Genomic DNA, 21,909 nt, shown 5'->3' on the forward strand with positions numbered 1-21,909 from the left:
GTGCAGACGTAACAGAGTTGTTGTCATGGGTGACTTCAACTTCCCTAATGTTGACTGGAACCCCCTTAATCCAAATGGTTTGGATGGAGCAGATTTTGTCAGGTGTGTACAGGAAGGATTCCTGACTCAATATGTAGGTAGGCCAACTAGGGGGGAGGCCATATTGGACTTGGTGCTCGGCAACGAACCAGGCCAGTGTCAGATGTCTCGGTGGGAGAGCATTTCGATGACAGTGACCACAACTCCTTGACCTTTAGCACAGTCATGGAGAAGGATAGGAACAGACAGTATGGGAAGGTAATTAATTGGGGGAGGGGAAATTATACTGCCATTAGACAGGAGCTGAGGAGCATAAAATGGGAACAATTGTTCTTGGGGAATTGCACAACAGTAATGTGGGGGTTGTTTAAGGAGCATTTGCTGCGAGTGCTGGATAGTTTTGTCCCACTGAGACGAGGAAGGAATGGTAAGGTGAAGGAGCCTTGGATGACAAGAGAAGTGGAGTTTCTAGTCAAGAGGAAGAAGGAAGCTTACGTAAGGTTGAGGAAGCAAAGATCTGGCACGGCTCTAGTGGGTTACAAGGTAGCCAGGAAGGAATTCAAAAATGTATTGAGGAGAGCTAGAAGGGGGCATGAAAAAGGGAAGGATTAGGGAAAACACCAAGGTGTTCTACACTTATGTGAGAAATAAGAGGATGATCAGAGTGAGAGTAGGGCCGATCAGGGATAGTGGAAGGAACTTGTGCCTCGAGTCTCAGGAAGTAGGGGAGGCCCAAAATGAATATTGTGCTTCAGTATTCACTAGAGAGAGGGACCTTGTTGCTCATGAGAACAGTGTGAACCAGGTTAATAGACTCGAACAGGTTGATATCAAGAAGGAGGACGTGCTGGAAATTTTGAAAAGCATCAGGATAGATAAGTCCCCTGGGCCTGACGGGGTATACTCAAGGTTACTACAGGAGGCGAGGGAGGAGATTGCTGCACCATTGGCAATGATCTTTGCATCCTTACTCTCCACTGGAGTGGTATCGGATGATTGGAGGGAGGCTAATGTTGTTCCCCTGTTCAAGAAAGGGAACAGGGAAATCCCTGGGAGTTACAGACACATCAGTCTTACGTCTGTGGTGAGCAAAATATTGGAAAGGATTCTGAGAGATAGGATTTATGATTATTTCGAAAAACATAGTTTGATTAAAGATAGTCAGCATGGCTTTGTGTGGGGCAGGTCATGCCTCACAAGCGTCATTGAATTCTTTGAGGATGTGACAAGACACATTGATGAAGGTCGGGCAGTGGATGTGGTGTATATGGATTTCAGTAAGGCATTTGAGAAGGTTCCTCATGGTAGGCTCATTCAGAAAGTTAGGGTGCATGGGATACAGGGAAATTTGGCTGTCTGGATACAGAATTGGCTGGCCGAAAGAAGACAGTGAGTGGTAGTGGATGGAAAGTATTCCGCCTGGAGGTCGGTGACCAGTGGTGTCCCGCAAGGATCTGTTCTGGGACCTCTGCTCTTTGTGGTTTTTATAAATGACTTGGATAAGGAAGTGGAACAAAGAACAAAGAACAAAGAAATGTACAGCACAGGAACAGGCCCTTCGGCCCTCCAAGCCCGTGCCGACCATACTGCCCGACTAAACTACAATCTTCTACACTTCCTGGGTCCGTATCCTTCTATTCCCATCCTATTCATATATTTGTCAAGATGCCCCTTAAATGTCCCTATCGTCCCTGCTTCCACTACCTCCTCCGGTAGTGAGTTCCAGGCACCCACTACCCTCTGCGTAAAAAACTTGCCTCGTACATCTACTCTAAACCTTGCCCCTCTCACCTTAAACCTATGCCCCCTAGTAATTGACCCCTCTACCCTGGGGAAAAGCCTCTGACTATCCACTCTGTCTATGCCCCTCATAATTTTGTATACCTCTATCAGGTCGCCCCTCAACCTCCTTCGTTCCAGTGAGAACAAACCGAGTTTATTCAATCGCTCCTCATAGCTTATGCCCTCCATACCAGGCAACATTCTGGTAAATCTCTTCTGCACCCTCTCTAAAGCCTCCACATCCTTCTGGTAGTGTGGCGACCAGAATTGAACACTATACTCCAAGTGTGGCCTAACTAAGGTTCTATACAGCTGCAACATGACTTGCCAATTCTTATACTCAATGCCCCGGCCAATGAAGGCAAGCATGCCGTATGCCTTCTTGACTACCTTCTCCACCTGTGTTGCCCCTTTCAATGACCTGTGGACCTGTACTCCTAGATCTCTTTGACTTTCAATACTCTTGAGGGTTCTACCATTCACTGTATATTCCCTACCTGCATTAGCCCTTCCAAAATGCATTACCTCACATTTGTCCGGATTAAACTCCATCTGCCATCTCTCCGACAAGTCTCCAGACAATCTAAATCCTGCTGTATCCTCAGACAGTCCTCATCGCTATCCGCAATTCCACCAACCTTTGTGTCGTCTGCAAACTTACTAATCAGACCAGTTACATTTTCCTCCAAATCATTTATATATACTACAAAGAGCAAAGGTCCCAGCACTGATCCCTGTGGAACACCACTGGTCACAGCCCTCCAATTAGAAAAGCATCCCTCCATTGCTACCCTCTGCCTTCTATGGCCTAGCCAGTTCTGTATCCACCTTGCCAGTTCACCTCTGATCCCGTGTGACTTCACCTTTTGTACTAGTCTACCATGAGGGACCTTGTCAAAGGCCTTACTGAAGTCCATATAGACAACATCTACTGCCCTACCTGCATCAATCATCTTAGTGACCTCCTCGAAAAACTCTATCAAGTTAGTGAGACACGACCTCCCCTTCACAAAACCGTGCTGCCTCTCACTAATACGTCCATTTGCTTCCAAATGGGAGTAGATCCTGTCTCGAAGAATTCTCTCCAGTAATTTCCCTACCACTGAAGTAAGACTCACCGGCCTGTAGTTCCCGGGATTATCCTTGCTACCCTTCTTAAACAGAGGAACAACATTGGCTATTCTCCAGTCCTCCGGGACATCCCCTGAAGACAGCGAGGATCCAAAGATTTCTGTCAAGGCCTCAGCAATTTCCTCTCCAGCCTCCTTCAGTATTCTGGGGTAGATCCCATCAGGCCCTGGGGACTTATCTACCTTAATATTTTTTAAGACACCCAACACCTCGTCTTTTTAGATCACAATGTGACCCAGGCTATCTACACCCCCTTCTCCAGACTCAACATCTACCAATTCCTTCTCTTTGGTGAATACTGATGCAAAGTATTCATTTAGTACCTCGCCCATTTCCTCTGGCTCCACACATAGATTCCCTTGCCTATCCTTCAGTGGGCCAACCCTTTCCCTGGCTACCCTCTTGCTTTTTATGTACGTGTAAAAAGCCTTGGGATTTTCCTTAACCCTATTTGCCAATGACTTTTCATGACCCCTTCTAGCCCTCCTGACTCCTTGCTTAAGTTCCTTCCTACTTTCCTTATATGCCACACAGGCTTCGTCTGTTCCCAGCCTTTTAGCCCTGACAAATGCCTCCTTTTTCTTTTTGACGAGGCCTACAATATCACTCGTCATCCAAGGTTCCCGAAAATTGCCGTATTTATCTTTCTTCCTCACAGGAACATGCCTGTCCTGTATTCCTTTCAACTGACACTTGAAAGCCTCCCACATGTCAGATGTTGATTTGCCCTCAAACATCCGCCCCCAATCTATGTTCTTCAGTTCCCGCCTAATATTGTTATAATTAGCCTTCCCCCAATTTAGCACATTCATCCTCGGACCACTCTTATCCTTGTCCACCAGTACTTTAAAACTTACTGAATTGTGGTCACTGTTACCGAAATGCTCCCCTACTGAAACATCTACCACCTGGCCGGGCTCATTCCCCAATACCAGGTCCAGTACCGCCCCTTCCCTAGTTGGACTGTTTACATATTGTTTTAAGAAGCCCTCCTGGATGCTCCTTACAAACTCCGCCCTGTCTAAGCCCCTGGCACTAAGTGAGTCCCAGTCAATATTGGGGAAGTTGAAGTCTCCCATCACCACAACCCTGTTGTTTTTACTCTTTTCCAAAATCTGTCTACCTATCTGCTCCTCTATCTCCCGCTGGCTGTTGGGAGGCCTGTAGTATACCCCCAACATTGTGACTGCACCCTTCTTATTCCTGATCTCTACCCATATAGCCTCACTGCCCTCTGAGGTGTCCTCTCGCAGTATAGCTGTGATATTCTCCCGAACAAGTAGCGCAACTCCGCCTCCCCTTTTACATCCCCCTCTATCCCGCCTGAAACATCTAAATCCTGGAACGTTTAGCTGCCAATCCTGCCCTTCCCTCAACCAGGTCTCTGTAATGGCAACAACATCATAGTTCCAAGTAGTAATCCAAGCTCTAAGTTCATCTGCCTTACCCGTAATGCTCCTTGCATTAAAACATATGCACTTCAGGCCACCAGACCCGCTGTGTTCAGCAACTTCTCCCCGTCTGCTCTGCCTCAGAGCCACACTGTCCCTATTCCGTAGTTCTCCCTCAATGCTCTCACCTTCTGACCTATTGCTCCCGTGCCCACCCCCCTGCCATACTAGTTTAAACCCTCCCGTGTGACACTAGCAAACCTCGCGGCCAGGATATTTATGCCTCTCCGGTTTAGATGCAACCCGTCCATCTTATACAGGTCACACCTGCCCCGGAAGAGCTCCAAATGGTCCAGATAACGGAAACCCTCCCTCCTACACCAGCTGTTTAGCCACGTGTTTGTCTGCTCTATCTTCCTATTTCTAGCCTCACTGGCACGTGGCACAGGGAGTAATCCCGAGATTACAACCCTCGAGGTCCTGTCTTTTAACTTTCTACCTCGCTCCCTGAACTCCTGCTGCAGGACCTCATGCCCCTTCCTGCCTATGTCGTTAGTACCAATATGTACAACGACCTCTGCCTGTTTGCCCTCCCCCTTCAGGATTCCCTCTACCCGTTCGGAGACATCCTGGACCCTGGCACCAGGGAGGCAACACACCATCCTGGAGTCTCTTTCACGTCCACAGAAGCGCCTATCTGTGCCCCTGACTATAGAGTCCCCTATTACTATTACTCTTCTGCGCTTTGACCCTCCCTTCTGAACATCAGAGCCAGCCGTGGTGCCACTGCTCTGGCTGCTGCTGTTTTCCCCTGATAGGCTATCCCCCCCGACAGTATCCAAAGGGGTATATGTGTTCGAGAGGGGGACAATCACAGGGGATTCCTGCACTGACTGCCTGCCCTTTCTGGTGGTCACCCATTTCTCTGCCTGCACCTTGGGTGTGACCACATTTACATAACTGCGATCTATGACGCTTTCCCGCCACCTGCATGCTCCTAAGTGCATCCAATTGCTGCTCCAACCGAACCATGCGGTCTGTGAGGAGCTGCAGTTGGGTGGACTTTCTGCAGATGAAGCCATCCGGGACGCTGGAAGCCTCCCGGACCTGCCACATCTCACAGTCAGAGCACAGCACCCCTCTAACTGACATTGCGTCAATTAATTAAAATTAAAATTTGTCTTTTTTTTTTAATACTTTTTTTTTAAATTTCAAAGTTACTGCTAACCCACCGGAAGGGTGGGTTCGTAAGTTTGTCAATGACATGAAGGTTGGGGGAGTTGTAGATAGTGTTGAGGGTTGTTGTCGGTTACAACAGGACATTGACAGGATGCAGAGCTGGGCTGAGAAGTGGCAGATGGAGTTCAACCTTGATGAATGTGAAGTGATTCATTTTGGAAGGTCGAATTTGAATGCTGAATACAGGGTTAAAGGCAGGATTCTTGGAAGTGTGGAGGAACAGAGGGATCTTGGGGTCCATGTACATCGATCCCTCAAAGTTGCTACCCAGGTTGATAGGGTTGTTAAGAAGGCATATGGTGTGTTGGCTTTCATTAACAGAGGGATTGAGTTTAAGAGCCTCGAGGTTTTGCTGCAGCTTTATAAAACCCTAGTTAGACCACACTTGGAATATTGTGTCCAGTTCTGGTCGCCTCGTTACAGGAAGGATGTGGATGCTTTGGAGAGGGTATAGAGGAGATTTACCAGGATGCTGCCTGGACTGGAGGGCATGTCTTATGAAGAAAGGTTGAGGGGTTTTTCCTCACTGGAGTGAAGAAGGCAGAAAGGTGACTTGATAGAGGTGTACAAGGTGATGAGAGACATGGATAGAGTGGATAGCCAGAGACTTTTCACCAGGGTGGAAATGGCTGTCATGAGGGGATATAATTTTAAGGTGATTGGAGGAAGGTACAGGGGAGATGTCAGAGATAGATTCTTTACACAGAGAGTGGTGGGTGTGTGGAATGCACTGCCAGCAGAGGTGGTGGAGTCAGAGCCATTAGGGACACGTAAGCGACTCTTAGACAAGCAAATGGACAGCAGTAAATTGAAGGGGTGTAGGTTAGGTTGATCTTCGATTAGGATAAATGGTCGGCACAACATTGTGGGCTGAAGGGCCTGCACTGTGCTGTACTGTTCTATGTTCTGTGAGATTGAACTCTGGGCACTAAAATGCTGCTGAATTAATCTGAGGATTTTAACGCCGTGTACCATCCCACCTACCAGACATATATGCTGATCTGGGAGTACTGTATCAACATAGAAACGTGAATTCAGTTTTCAAGAAATACGACAATCTTACTCTTATCAGCATAAATGTCCGAAATCAGACAATCCTCTCATTTACTGTATATCAGCCATCCATGTTTTTCAGGCATCATCTCATTTTAAATTGACTCTACAGCAAAAGACTTCAGTGCACATGGATTGTGAGATAATGATGATACACTTCAAACTCTGAAGCCACAGACTGCCTTCACGGCGGGAAATCTGAGACTCGGGCAGAGTCCACTGATCAGGGAAGCTGCAGTACTGCTGCTTCAGTCGCATTCTGAACAGGATTCAGTGAACATTTAAAAATACACCTCTCTTCCAATTCTTACCTTTTCTTTTCATAAAGTGCACGTAACTTGAATTTTATGAGGCAGAACTGAACTTTTACTCCATATCAAAAATCCGCATGCTGGCAGTGTCATCGTGAGAGATCCTCATTGTCATACCCCCTTATACAAAATAGCGCTATAAACAGAACAGAACTAGACCTGTATGTAACGTTACACCAATGTTGATCCCATGACCATTCCGAATACTAGATTTCATAATGAAACATTGTATTTGTGTATTGGCTAGGTATTAAATTAAACTTTATGAATGTACATGCTTTTCTTTGAACAGGATTAGTTTAGGGCAGATCAGACGGGGATCATTTTGGCGACCCGTTTTTCAACATCCATGACCCACCCGTGGAAGCGACCCCCACTTTGAAATACACTGGTCTAACCATTGCCTTGTACAGTTTTAGCAGGACTTCCCTATTCTTATACTCCATTCCCTTTGAAATAAAGACTACTTGGCCTCCGTTTATCTGCAGAACCGAAGTCCGGGGAAACGGGAGCCCTTCAAATGAAATGACTTGTGTTGGGATATGAAAAAGACACAATATGAACTGAGGTCTGATTTATTTGACTTTATTCAGAATATTAAGATCATTATCTGTGTGAACTCGCTGGTGTGCAGTGAGGTCAGATGATCGCCTGAACCCACTCCCACAGAGCACTTGAACGGTCTCACGTCACTGTGAGTGCACTGGTGTTTCTTGAGGTCAGACAATGTCATAAACCCAGTCCCACGTTGAAAGCACCGGAACGGTGTCTCATCAATGTGAACATGTTGATCGGCATCAGTTCCCAGGTTCTCTTATGGCACTTCCCACAGTCTGAGCATTTAAAAGGTCTCATCAGTGTGAACTCGCTGATGTGTCAGCAGGAGTGAGGAGGTGCCAAAGCCCTTTCCACAATGGGAGCAGGTAAACAGTCTCTCCTTGGTGTGAACTCACTGGTGTACAATGAGATTAGATGAAGTTTGAACCCAGTCCCACACTGAGAGCACCAAAGTTCTCCCATCAGTGTGAAATCGCTGGTGTCTCAGCAGCGTGGGTGAATCAGTGAATCCCTTCCCACACTCAAAACAGGTGAATGGCCTCTCCCCTGTGTGACTGCACCAATGATTTCACCGTTCTGATGGGCAATGATAATCCTTTCCACAGTACATAAATATCCACGGTTTCTCCCCAGCATGACTCGGCTTATGTCTCGACAACCCAGCTGATTGTTTGAACAACACGTGTACAGTTTCTCCCCAATGTAATCAGCTCTTTTTCCTTCCATGTTCAAAATCCGATGATGTTCAGGTTACAATAAATTGGGCCACTCAGTCAGATCGTGAAGTGATGTTTAGTTTCAGTTTCCCGACGGAAAATCTGCTCCTTCTAATCCCCTGTGAAATTGATGAAAACAGAAAAAAGTGAGCAAGACCCACAAAAACACAAAGGCAGGTTGTGAAATTGAGCTGAATAAATCTGGTTGTTTGTGGGGCCGACACGAGGAAAGCGTGACAAACTACTGGATTGTTATAAACACTGAACTGCTTCACTAATATCTTTGCATTTGCAATAAGGTAGATGAATTAACAGTGCAAATTGTTATACACCAGTATGGTATGATTGTGATTATGGAGACATGGCTGCAGGGTGACCAAAGCTGGGAACTGAATATCCAAGGGTACTCGATATTTAGGAAGGACAGGCGAAAAGGAAAAGGAAGTGGGGTTGCATTGTCAGTTAAAATAAAATTAGTGCAACGGCGAGAGAGGATCTTGACTCAGAATATCTAAATTTAGAATAAGACTGGGTGGAGCGAATAAGCAATATTGGGAGAAAAACATCCCTGGTAGTTGTTTGCAGGCCTTCAAATAGTACTGGTAAGCTAAAGGATTAAATTAAATAACCTTGTTGTGAGGCGTCCTTTATGCAAGAGTGACCATAACATGATCAGATTCTTCATTAGGATGGAAAGTGAAGATGTCCAATCTGAAACTCTTTGCCGCAGAAGGCTGTGGAGGCCAAATTACTGAATGTCTTTAAAACAGATAGATAAGTTTGTCTTTAATAAGGGGAATCAGGGGTTATGATGAGAAGGCAGGAAAATGGGGATGAGAAACATATCACCCATGATAAAATGGTCATGCAGACTCGATGGGTGGAATAGCCTAATTTTGCTCCTTTGTCTTCTGCCCTTATAAAAGTTCAGGCGACCTGAAAAATTCACTTTGTTTCCCTCTTTATAGAAATTATTTGACCTGAGTATTTGCAACACCTTTTGTTTTGAGGTGAGATTTGCAGCATCTGCAGGATCTTGTTTTTGGGTCACAGTGGATCAGTTTTCTCTGACTTATCATTCCCCGTTTATAGGTGAAAAAGGACTTTTTAAAGAATGAGATAATAACTGTTCAATATGGGCAGACGGTAGCATAGTGGTTAGCACTGTCTCACAGCGCTATGGACCCAGGTTCAATTCCGGCTTGGGGTTACTGTCTGTGTGGAGTTCGTACGTTCTGCCAGTGTGTGCATGGGTTTCATCCAGGTGCTCCGGTTTCCTCCCACAGTCCAAAGATATGCATGTTAGGTGGATTGGCTATGCCCCTTAGTATCCAGGGATGGGCAGGTTAGGTTATGGATTACAGGGATAGGTAGGGGTGGACACTTGTGACGAGGCAGAATGCTCGTTCGAGGGGTTGTACAGACTCAATGGGCTGAATGGCCTCCTTCTGTACTGTAGGGATTCCATGGAAACTCACTGTAAATTCCTCAGTAACAATTTTAAACACAAACGTTTGCAGGGGGGACTGAAATGGAGACTTCCTCATGTAAAGTAAAGATGATAATCAGAGCACTCCGGAAATGAGTGTGAATCTCCCTCTCCCCCCACTCTGCCCTCCCAGACAGAGGACAACTGGGTCATCTGGAGAGAGGACAAAGGGTCATCTGGACTCGAAAAGTTAGCTCTTTTCTCTCCCTACAGATGCTGCCAGACCTGCTGAGATTTTCCAGCATGTTCTCTTGGTTTCAGATTCCAGCATCCGCAGTAATTTGCTTTTATCCAGTGAAGATCCATCTTCCGCTCTAATCCCAAAGAGAAAATGCTGCCAATAATCAGCAACACCAGATTAAAGTCCAAAAGGATTGTTTGGAATCACTCATTTTCGAAACGCAGCTCCTTCATCAGGACTTTAATTAATCTGGTGTTGTCAGACTTCTTACTGTGCCCACCCCACTCCAACGCCGGCAACTCCAGATCACAATAATCAGCAAATCAGGCTGAGTCTGTGGCTGTCACCATTTCGTAACGTCACAATGCCCGGTTCGTTGTCCGGACCAATGGACAGAGAGGTGGCGTGACTGGAAGACCGAGCGGCAGGTGCTGGTCGTTCAGCCAATCGGAGTGAAGGAGGAGCGGAGCCAGACAGAAGGTAGAGCATGCGCAGTGAGAGTAATGGCGGCGGGAGATGCTGATTTGGTGTCCAAAGGGTAAGCGGGTGCAATGGCGGGATGGGGATGGATCCGGCTCGTGGGCGGAGAGGCTTCGTAAACAAGTTGTGTAAACTTTCAATCCCGAGAAAGAGCTTTCCAGTTCCCCGTTTGCACGTAGTGGAAACACAGAATTATTCCGTGTTCCAGACGAACTTTATTGCCTCCACGTTTTCAACAGGCAATGTAGGACGCATACGTGACTGTCATAATTGTGCGGGCCATAAGGACGAACCGGCATGTGTAGTCGCCATATTTATTTGGGGCAAAAAGTTGTTGGTGGAGGGAGGCCATTCAGCCCATTATGTTTTCCCGGCAATAAGGAGAATAAATGAACTAGCTGCACATTTTAATACAATTTTACAGCACCTGGTTATTGCACTTCAGATGTAGACATGTGGGCATGCACTTTAATGAAAATCGCTTATTGACACAAGTAGGCTTCAAATGAAGTTGCTGTGAAAAGCCCCTAGTCGCCACATTCCGGCACCTGTTCGGGGAGGCTGTTATGGGAATCGAACTGTGCTCCTGGCCTGCCTTGGTCTGCTTTCAAAGCCAGCGATTTAGCCCTGTGCTAAACAGCCCCTGTAATGTCACAACCATGAAGGAAAACTAGGATTTTTTAATTTATCGTGCTTCTGAATTAGGAGTCTTTTGTAGGCCACTGAGCACAGGGGTGATGGACAAACAAGACTTGTTGCAAGTAAATTATAAACAATGGGAAATGTCCCAATCCCTTGAGATATTAGTGAGAGGCAGCATGGTTTTGTGAAAAGGAGGTCGTGTCTCACTAACTTGATAAGAGTATTTCGAGGAGGTCACAAAGATGATTGATGCAGGTCGGGCAGTGGATGTTGTCTATATGGACTTCAGTAAGGCCTTTGACAATGTCCCTCATGGTAGACTAGTACAAAAGGTGAAGTCACACGGGATCAGGGTGGCAAGGGGGTTACAGAACTGGCGAGGTCATAGAAGGCAGAGAGTAGCAATGGAAGGATGCTTTTCTAATTGGAGGGCTGTGACTAGTGGTGTTCCGCAGGGATCAGTGCTGGGACCTTTGCTGTTTGTAGTATATATAAATGATTTGGCGGAAAATGTAACTGATCTGATCAGTAAGTTTGCAGATGACACAAATGTTGGTGGAATTGCAGATAGCGATGAGGACTGTCAGAGGATACAGCAGGATTTAGATTGTTTGGAGACTTGGGCGGAGAGATGGCAGATGTAGTTTAATCCGGACAAATGTGAGGTAATGCATTTTGGAAGGTCTAATACAGGTAGGGAATATACAGTGAATGGTAGAACCCTCAAGAGTATTGAAAGTCAGAGAGATCTAGGTGTACAGGTCCACAGGTCACTGAAAGGGGCAACACGGGTGGAGAAGGTAGTCAAGAAGGCATACGGCATGCTTGCCTTCATTGGCCGGGGCATTGAGTATAAGAATTGGCTAGTCATGTTGCAGCTGTATAGAACCTTAGTTAGGCCACACTTGGAGTATAGTGTTCAATTCTGGTTGCCACACTACCAGAAGGATGTGGAGGCTTTAGAGAGGGTGCAGAAGAGATTTACCAGAATGTTGCCTGGTATGAAGGGCATTAGCTATGAGGAGCGGTTGAATAAACTTGGTTTGTTCTCACTGAAACGACGGAAGTTGAGGGGCGACCTGATAGAGGTCTACAAAATTATGAGGGGCACAGAGTGGATAGTCAGAGGCTTTTCCCCGGGGTAGAGGGGTCAATTACTAGGGGGCATAGGTTTAAGGTGCGAGGGGCAAGGTTTAGAGGAGATGTACGAGGCAAGTTTTTTACACAGAGGGTAGCGGGTGCCTGGAACTCGCTACCGGAGGAGGTGGTGGAAGCAGGGACGATAGTGCCATTTAAGGGGCATCTTGACAAATACATGAATAGAGGGATACAGACCCAAGAAGTGTAAAATATTGTAGTTTAGTCGGGCAGCATGGTCGGCACCGGCTTGGGGGGCCGAAGGGCCTATTCCTGTGCTGTACTTTTCTTTGTTCTTTGTTTTGTTCTTTGAGATTCGATGAACTCAAAGTGTTAGTCTGTTTACAGACACTCAAAACGAGATTAGAGTGTCTCAACTCTGCCTCCTTTGCATTCATACAGCAAAATACAGACAGAAAAGAAAGATTGTCAGTGCATAGATCACAGAGAACAGTTGTGTTTCACTTGAGTTCCAGAGTCCAGAATCAAAATGTCTCTTCAGAGATAAGGAAGTCTGAGTTTCTTTGTTGCAGCCAGATAGCTATTTTTGTTCAGGAGTCACAGACAGGCATAGTGGTTTTAAAAACTCTTTGTCAAGCTAATAAATTTAAAAAAATATCCTTGAGTACATCAAGATGTATTTTCCAAAAAAATATGCAGTGTGAGGTTCAGTCACCTCACAGAAGGATACCCATTTTTGGAGATGGCACAGATCTGTGCTTGTCGGTCATCTTGTACCCAGGGTAATTCTCGAGACATAGAGTAATGCTCTGGGACCCAAGTTTGAATCCCATCATGGCATGTGGTGGAATTTAAATTTGATAAAAGTACAAAATTGAAAGACTAATGGTGAACAGGGAACCATTATTAATGGTCATATAAAAACCATTCAGTTCACTAATGCTATTCAGGGACAAAATCTGCCATCCTCACCTTGTCTGGCCGCCATGTGACTTCAGATCCACAGCAAACTGGCTGACTCCCAAATATTTTCTGAAATGGTGGAGCAAGCCGCTTAGTTGCATTCAACTGCTCCAAAGTCAATAAAAATATATGAAATGGGCGGGCCACCAGGCATCGACACAGACACTGGAAACGACAACACTAAACGCAGCCTTGGCGACCCTGAAAAGTCAAATTTAAAAATAAATATTTGACCATGGTTGTGAATAGTCGGGCTGAGCCTCAAACAGTTTCCAGGAAGCGGGATGGTGTTGGTGTGCATGGAGTGAAATTTGTACGGGAGATTGAAGACATTGGATTCAGTCTTCCCAATATTTAAATGGCAGAAAATTCTGTACATCCAGGACGGGATCTCAGTCCAGTCAGAGCGGTGTATCGAGAGATTGAAAATTGGCGCAGGAGGAGGCTCTTCAGCCCTTCGAGCCTGCTCCGCCATTCATTATGAACATGGCTGATCATCCAACTCAAAAGCCTACTCCCGCTTTCCCCTGCCCGCCCCCATATCCTTTGATCACCTTCACCCAAAGTGCTGTGTGTAACTGCTTCAAAACATGGGCTCAACTACCTCCTGTGGTAACAGGCTCGCCACTCTCTGGGGTAGAAATTTCTCCTCAACTCTGTCCTAAATGGTCTACCCCGTATCCTCAGACTGTGACAGTTCTGTATATACCTGCCATCGGGCACGTCCTGCATCTATCTTGTCCAGTTCTGATCAAAGTTTATAGGTTTCTGTGAGATCCCCTCCCTCATGCTTCTGAACTCCAGCGAATACAATCCCAACCGATTCAATATCTCCTCATACGTCAGTCCCGCCATCCCAGGAACCAGTCTGGTAAATCTTTGCTGCATTCCCTCTAACGCAAGGACATCCTTCCTCAGAAAAGAAGACCAAACCTTGACACAATATTCCAGGTGTGGCCTCACCAAGACTCTATATAACTGTGGCAAAACATCCCTGCTGCTGTACTCCAATCCTTTCACTATGAAGGGCAATATACCATTTGCCTTCTTTATCACTTGCTATACCTGCATGGTCCAGTGACTGGTGTACGAGGACACCCAGGTCTCAATTGCACATTACCCTCTCCTAATTTATGGCTATTCAGATAATAGTCTGCCTTCTCGTTTTTGCTACCAAAGTGGATAACCTCCCATTTATCCAAATTATACTGCATCTGCCATTCATTTGCCCACTCACTCAACTTGTCCAAATCACACTGAAGGTTCTCTGCATCTTCCTCACATCTCACCCTCCCACACAACTTGGTGTCATCTGCAAATTTAGAGAAATTAGAACATAGAACATTACAGCGCAGTACAGGCCCTTCGGCCCTCGATTACATTTTGTTCCTTCCTCATTAATATATATTGTGAATATATTGCACCGATTCCTGCGGCAGCCCACTAGTCACTGCCTGCCAATTTGAAAAGACCCGCTATATCCTACTCTTTGTTTCCTGTTTGTTAACCAGTCCACTATCCATCTCAATACACTATCCCATTCCATGTGCTTTAATTTTACACATCAATCTCTTATGCTCACCCAGCATCCGGGCCACGTACTCAGTTGGGTTTGTGCCCTCTGGTAGTCCCACAATCCTGAGGTTCTGGTAACGTGACCTGTTCTCTTGGTCCTCCACCTTCCCCTTGAGTGCTTTCTGGGCCAATACCAACCTTGACACCTCTCCTTCCATTGAGGTGATCTCGTCTTCCTGGTTGGTGGCTGCCCTCGAGAATGTTCACACTGTTGAATCCTGCATCTCCAGTCATCGCTCCCTCCTCTTCAGCAACTCTTTGAAGGAGGCCAAGGTATCTGTAACCGCTATTTTACCTTTGCCATAATTTATTTCTTAATGGCATCTCTGTGTTTTAGGAGCTTCTGTGTTAGGAGCTCCATCCATTGACCTATTCCTGGGCAAATCAATTTTTGCATTGGTGGTTCTGCTCTCCACCATATCTTGCTCTGCCTCGCTCTTTATAACCGCCATCTCGTCCTTTCCCTCCAGGCTCTTGCTGTCCTTATTCTTTCTTTGACCATTTTGCTCGTTCCAGCCGATATCCTTGGGTATGTGGTGGTTTTATGAGGTGCGTTTTTTTTTTTTTTGTTGGCTTAGCCATCAATTTTCGGGTTAAAGGTGCTTAGTTTGGAGTTACGAAGAGGAGAGCCACGTTCCTGTGACTGCTCAGCAAATCCAGCCACCGGAAGACAATCTCCTTAAAATTTCCAAGACCAGTTAGTTTGTTTTGAACGGCTCTCGCTTTCCCCACTTCCTCCATCCTCACCTCCAACATGTGTGATGAGTTCTTGGCCCTTCTTTCTCATTAAAATTGAGACAATCTGATCAGTTGCTTCTCTGGCCCAGCAAGTTTAAAAACAAGTCTCACTTAGAAAAAAAAATTCATGGGATTGGACATCACCATTTGGGCAAACATTGCCCATCGCTAATTGGCTGTAAATTGAGTGGTTTACCATCAACTTCAGAGTTAACCATTGCATGGACCTGGAGTCACATGTAAGCCAGACCAAGATGATTCCCTTCGCAGATGGGTTTTTACAGAATTGAAAATGATTTAATGGTCAGATTTGACTTACAATTTCAGATTTTTATTGGATTCCAATTTGCTGTGGTGGGACCCGCCCCACCCCCTCCCCCGCCCCACCCTGGACTGTGGGAGGAAACCAGAGCACCCGGGGGAAACCCATGCAGCCACGGGTAGAAAATGCCAATTTCTCACAGACAGTCACCCGAGGCCAGAATTGAACCCGGGTCCCTGGAGCTGTGAGGCGGCAATACTAACCACTGTGTATTTAGGGCAATGTTTTTCAAACCTTTAGAATCATAGAAAGGTTACGGTGAAGAAAGAGGCCATTTAGCCCATCAGGTCTGCTCCAGGCAATTTAGAGAAAAAATAAACTTCACCCCAACTCCAGAACCTGGTGAGGTTACAGCACATCAGATGCAGAACTGTGGACATGCACTTCAAGGTTTCTCATTTCCAGAGTTTGTGGCCCAGGCAAATGAAAGGATGGTCGCTAATGGTGGAGTGATTAAAATCAAGAATGTTCACGAGGCCGGCATTAGATCAGTGTAGGGACGGCAGCACGGTAGCATTGTGGATAGCACAATTGCTTCACAGCTCCAGGGTCCCAGGTTCAATTCCGGCTTGGGTCACTGTCTGTGCGGAGTCTGCACATCCTCCCCGTGTGTGCGTGGGTTTCCTCCGGGTGCTCCGGTTTCCTCCCACAGTCCAAAGATGTGCAGGTTAGGTGGATTGGCCATGATAAATTGCCCTTAGTGTCCAAAATTGCCCTTAGTGTTGGGTGGGGTTACTGGGCTATGGGGATAGGGTGGAGGTGTTGACCTTGGGTAGGGTGCTCTTTCCAAGAGCCGGTGCAGACTCGATGGGCCGAATGGCTTTCTGCACTGTAAATTCTATGATAGATCTCAGCGGGTGTGTGGCTCGATAACATTACAGAGATAGACAGATGGTCACAACACTGGAGGAAAACAAGGATGAGAATTTAAAAATGTTGGTGCGACTGAACCAGGAATCCTTTGAAGATCAGTGAGCACAGGGCTGATGGGCGAAGAAGACTTGTTGCAAGTGAGCATGAAACGCATGAAAGTTTCTGAAGCATGAGGTAAGACAGGGCCATGTCGAGCAACGTTAGGGACAGGAGGGGTAATAATTTAAACAACACTGATTTCTCCCATCACCATCTATTTTTGTGTCAGAATGCCTACAGTGCAGAAAATTGAATGGACCCTTCGAATGAGCACTCTACCCATGTTAACTCACCCGTACACCCTGCCCTATCCCCGTAATCTCTTAACATCATCCAAATCCACATAACCTGCACATTTTTGGACTGTGGGAGGAAACCGGAGCACCCTGAGGAAACCCACCCAATATTTAAATGGAGGACATTTCTGTGTGTGACCTGGAGCTGATGCTGTTCACATACACATGCAAACCTAGTCTTTCTTGATAGTCAAGGTTGAGAACATAGAAACTCAACACAGTCAGTGACCCAAGCCTGGAATTGAATGCGGATTCCTGGTGCTGTGAGGCAATAGTGAAAACTGCTGTGTCCTTATGCTGCCCTTCTGTAAACAGAAAGATATTTTTGATTTGATTCCTCTTTTATAACCGGTGGCGGATTTCCTCTTCTCTTGAGATAGGATGAACTCAAAGGGTTGGTTTATTTACAAACTCAAAATGACCTGAGAGGGTTTGAAAGTTGTCTTTGCATTCTGACAACAAAAGACACAGCAAAGAAAGATTTACAGTGCATAGGTCACAGAGAATAATTGTGTTTCACATGATTTCCAGTATCCAGAACCTAAATGTCTCTTCAGAGACAACAAAGTGTGTGTTTCTTTGTTAATCCCAGATAGTTCTTTTTGTTCAGGCAGAAATAGATTCTGACACTTTAAAAAGCAAAACGACAATGCCAAGCTGAACCCTGTCGACTCTGCAAAGTCTAAATTTAAAATAAACATTTCACCATGGTTGTGAACAGCCTTGTTCTGCCTCAGACAGTTTCCAGGGTGACCGATGGGGTGGAGACATTGGCTTCAGTCTTCCCAATATTTAAACGGAGGACATTTCTGTTCATCCAGGACAATGTGACCTGAAGGTGATGCTGTTCACATTGACATGCAAACCTAGTCTTTCTAGATAGTGAAGGATGAGGGTTTGGGAGATTCAGACTGGTTGTAGATATATCAATTATTAGGGGGTCAATTACTAGGGGGCATAGGTTTAAGTTGCGAGGGGCAAGGTTTAGAGTACATGTACGAGGCAAGTTTTTACACAGAGGGTAGTGGGTGCCTGGAACTCACTGCCGGAGGAGGTGGTGGAAGCAGGGACAAATACATGAATAGGATGGGAATAGAGGTATACGGACCCAGGAAGTGTAGAAGATTGTAGTTTAGTCGGGCAGCATGATCGGCACGGGCTTGGAAGGCCGAAGGGCCTGTTCCTGTGCTGTACTTTTCTTTGTTCTTTGTTCTCTATAAGGTTCCTCCCTTTCGCCTCTTCTGCTCCTACATCTCTTAACCCGCTCACCTTCCCATCATCATGTCAAAGCCCTTGACTTGTATAGGCGCAGACTGGGTGGCTGGTTCCATTCCCTGAAGGACATTTGTGAACCAGTTGGAGTTTTACAACAATGCAGCAGCTTTCATGGTCACGTTTTGGTGATGCCAGCTCCACAATTTACTCGATTCATTCAGCTCAATTTCACAATCTACCTTTGTGTTTTTGTGGGTTCTCTCTCACTCCATTTTTTTTTGTTTAACTCAGTTTCACAGGGCATTAGAAGGGGAGGATTGCAGTTGGGAAACTGAAACCAAACATCACAATCAGGATCTGACAGAGCCGCCCAATTTATCGTAATCTAAATATCATTGGATTTTGAATATGGATCGAAAAAGCATCCTTCACAATGGGGAGAACCAAATATGTGTTCTGTGTATGGACGAGGATTGAGCTGAATATTTGACATTTCAGACCAAAAGGACAGTCAGAACGCGAACAAACTGTTCAAATGCTCCAGGGTCCCAGGTTCGATTCCCGGCTTGGGTCACTGTCTGTGCGGAATCTGCACATTCTCCCTTTGTCTGCGTGGATTTCCTCTGGGTGCTCCGGTTTCCTGCCACAAGTACCAAAACACGTGCTGTTAGGTGAATTGGACATTCTGAATTCTCCCTCTGTGTACCCGAACAGGCACTGGAATGTGACGACTAGTGGATTTTCACAGTAACTTCATTGCAGTGTTAATGTAAGCCTACTTGTGACAATAAAGAGATTATTATTATTGTGGGAAGGAATTCAATTACACATCAGTTCTGCAAATTCATCAACGGTGTCACACCTATGTGAAGTAATTCATTATGCTGCCTCACCAGCGAGTCCATAGTGGGGAGAGACCATTTAAATGCTCAAACTACGCGAAGTTCTTCAAAATTTCTGGAAGATAGTTCACACTAATGAGAGACTTTTTAAATGCCTAGATTGTGGGAAGTGCTTTAAACGCTCCGGGGAATTGATGGCCCATAAACAAGTTCACACTGGTGAGAGACCTTTTAAATGCACAGACTGCGAAATGTTTTTTAAATGTTCCCCGCAACTGATGTCCCATCAACGGGTTCACATTGATGAGAGACCTTTTAAATGCCCAGACTGCGGGAGGTGTTTTAAAAGTTCCGGGAACCTGATGTCCCACCAACGAGTTCACACAGATGAGAGACCTTTTAAATGTCCAGACTGCGCAAAGTGCTTTAAACGTTCCTCGGAACTGATGTCCCATCAACGCACTCACATTGATGAAAGACCATTTAAATGCCCAGACTGTGAGATGTGCTTTAAAAGTTCCCGGATCCTGATGTCCCATCAGCGAGTTCACAATGATGAGAGACCTTTTAAATGCTCAGACTGCGGGAAATGCTTTAAACATTACGGGAATCTGATGTCCCATCAACGCGTTCACACTGATGAAAGACCATTTAAATGCCCAGGCTGTGAGATGTGCTTTAAAAGTTCCCAGAACCTGATGTCCCATCAACGAGTTCACAATGATGAGAGATCTTTTAAATGCTCAGACTGCAAGATGTGCTTTAAAAGTTCCCAGAACCTGATGTCCCATCAGCGAGTTCACAATGATGAGAGATCTTTTAAATGCTCAGACTGCGAGAAATGCTTCAAAAGTTCCGGGAACCTGATGTCCCATCGACAAGTTCACACTGATGAGAGACCGTTTAAATGTCCAGACTGCGAAAAGTGCTTTAAACGTTCCTCGGAACTGATGTCCCATCAACGTGTTCACACTGATGAAAGACATTTTGAATGCCCAGACTGCGAGATGTGCTTCAAAAGTTCCCAGAACCTTCTGTCCCACCAACGAGTTCATACTGATGAGAGACCTTTTAAGTGTCCAGACTGCGGGAAGTACTTTAAAAGTTCCAGGAACCTGATGTTCCATCAACGACTTCACACTGATGAGAGACCTTTTAAATGCCCAGACTGTGAAAAGTGTTTTAAATGTTCTTCGCAACTGATGTTCCATCAACGACTTCACACTGATGAGAGACCTTTTAAATGTCCAGACTGCGCAAAGTGTTTTAAAAGTTCCGGGAACCTGATGTCCCACCAACGAGTTCACACAGATGAGAGACCTTTTAAATGTCCAGACTGCTCAAAGTGCTTTAAAAGTTCCAGGAACCTGATGTCCCATCAACGAGTTCACACTGATGAGAGACCTTTTAAATGTGCAGACTGCGAGAAGTGCTTTAAACGTTCCTCGGAACTGATGTCCCATCAACGCGTCCACACTGATGAAAGACCTTTTAAATGCCCAGACTGTGAGATGTGCTTTAAATGTTCCCGGAACCTGATGTCCCATCAGCGAGTTCACAATGATGAGAGACCTTTTAAATGCTCAGATTGCGGGAAATGCTTTAAAAGTACCGGGAACCTGATGTCCCATCAAAGCATTCACACTGATGAAAGACCATTTAAATGCCCAGACTGTGAGATGTGCTTTAAAAGTTCCCGGAACCTGATGTCCCATCAGCGAATTCACAGTGATGAGAGATCTTTTAAATGCTCAGACTGTGAGAAATGCTTTAAAAGTTCCGGGAACCTGATGTCCCATCGACAAGTTCACACTGATGAGAGACTGTTTAAATGTCCAGACTGCGAAAAGTGCTTTAAACGTTCCTCGCAACTGCTGTCCCATCAACGGGTTCACATTGATGAAAGACCTTTTAAATGCCCAGACTGCGGGAAGTATTTTAAAAGTTCTGGGAACCTGATGTCCCACCAACGAGTTCATACTGATGAGAGACCTTTTAAATGTCCAGACTGCGGGAAGTGCTTTAAAAGTTCCAGGAACCTGATGTTCCATCAACGAGTTCACACTGATGAGAGACCTTTTAAATGTGCAGACTGCGAGAAGTGCTTTAAACGTTCCTCGCAACTGATGTCCCATCAACGCATTCACACTGATGAGAGACCTTTTAAATGCCCAGACTGTGAGACGTGCTTTAAAAGTTCCCGGAACCTAATGTCGCATCAACGAGTTCATACTGATGAGAGACCTTTTAAATGTCCAGACTGTGAGAGGCGCTTCAGAAGTTCCGGGAACCTGATCTCCCATCAACGAGTCCACACTGATTAGGGACGTTTTAAATGACCGGACTGCGGGAAGTGCTTTAAAAGTTCCTGGAATCTGATGTCCCATCAACATGTTCACACAGGTGATCTCACTGTGGGACTGGGTTCAGGTGGTCATTTCAACTCCCTGAACACCATTAACTTTACTTTGGGGGAAGGAGGAGGAACTGGTGTTCCCTAACCTGCTGCATTAGTATTGGGTTGCAAATGCCGAGAAGATGATACGGTATTGAGGAGAAGGTGTGGGGGGGGGGGGGGGTCGGACTGTGTCCGGTTGGAGGAGGAATCTTGCAGGGGATGAGTTTGAGGGCTCTGGCTAAGGCCCCTTGCTTTTTCCCCAGGGAAGTATACGAGCAGCCCAGTGGTGGAATCTTGATTTAAGACCTGCAATCAGTTGTGGAGGCACTTTAAATTAGTGCAGATGCAGAATGGATGGGATGTACAGGAGATGTCGGAGGAAGGGATAGAGCGGGTTAGGGACCTGTTTGTTGAGGGTAAGTTTGCGGCGCTGGAGGAATTGCGAGAGAAGTTTGAGTTGCCAATGGGGAGCAAGTTTAAATATTGGCAGGTGAGGGAAGAAACTGCCCTCGTTTCCTCAGCTGCCAGACTGTACTTG

General features: G+C 45.8%; 1 protein-coding gene across 1 annotated transcript; it reads left to right on the forward strand.

Moving 5' to 3' along the window:
- Positions 1 to 10,358: 10,358 nt before the first annotated feature.
- Positions 10,359 to 21,528, forward strand: LOC140420779 (uncharacterized). Its single transcript, XM_072504771.1, has 2 exons — positions 10,359 to 10,428; positions 18,423 to 21,528. The coding sequence occupies exon 2, from the start codon at positions 19,057 to 19,059 to the stop codon at positions 21,295 to 21,297; it is 2,241 nt and encodes a 746-aa protein (XP_072360872.1). The 5' UTR covers positions 10,359 to 10,428; positions 18,423 to 19,056; the 3' UTR covers positions 21,298 to 21,528.
- The last annotated feature ends 381 nt before the right edge of the window (positions 21,529 to 21,909 follow it).

This window comes from Scyliorhinus torazame, chromosome 5 (assembly GCF_047496885.1).
Source record: "Scyliorhinus torazame isolate Kashiwa2021f chromosome 5, sScyTor2.1, whole genome shotgun sequence".
Lineage (NCBI taxonomy): Eukaryota > Metazoa > Chordata > Chondrichthyes > Carcharhiniformes > Scyliorhinidae > Scyliorhinus > Scyliorhinus torazame.

Excerpts from the sequence above, each read along its gene's own strand:
- LOC140420779 (XM_072504771.1), top strand. The coding sequence starts at position 19,057 with ATGCTCAAACTACGCGAAGTTCTTCAAAATTTCTGGAAGATAGTTCAC.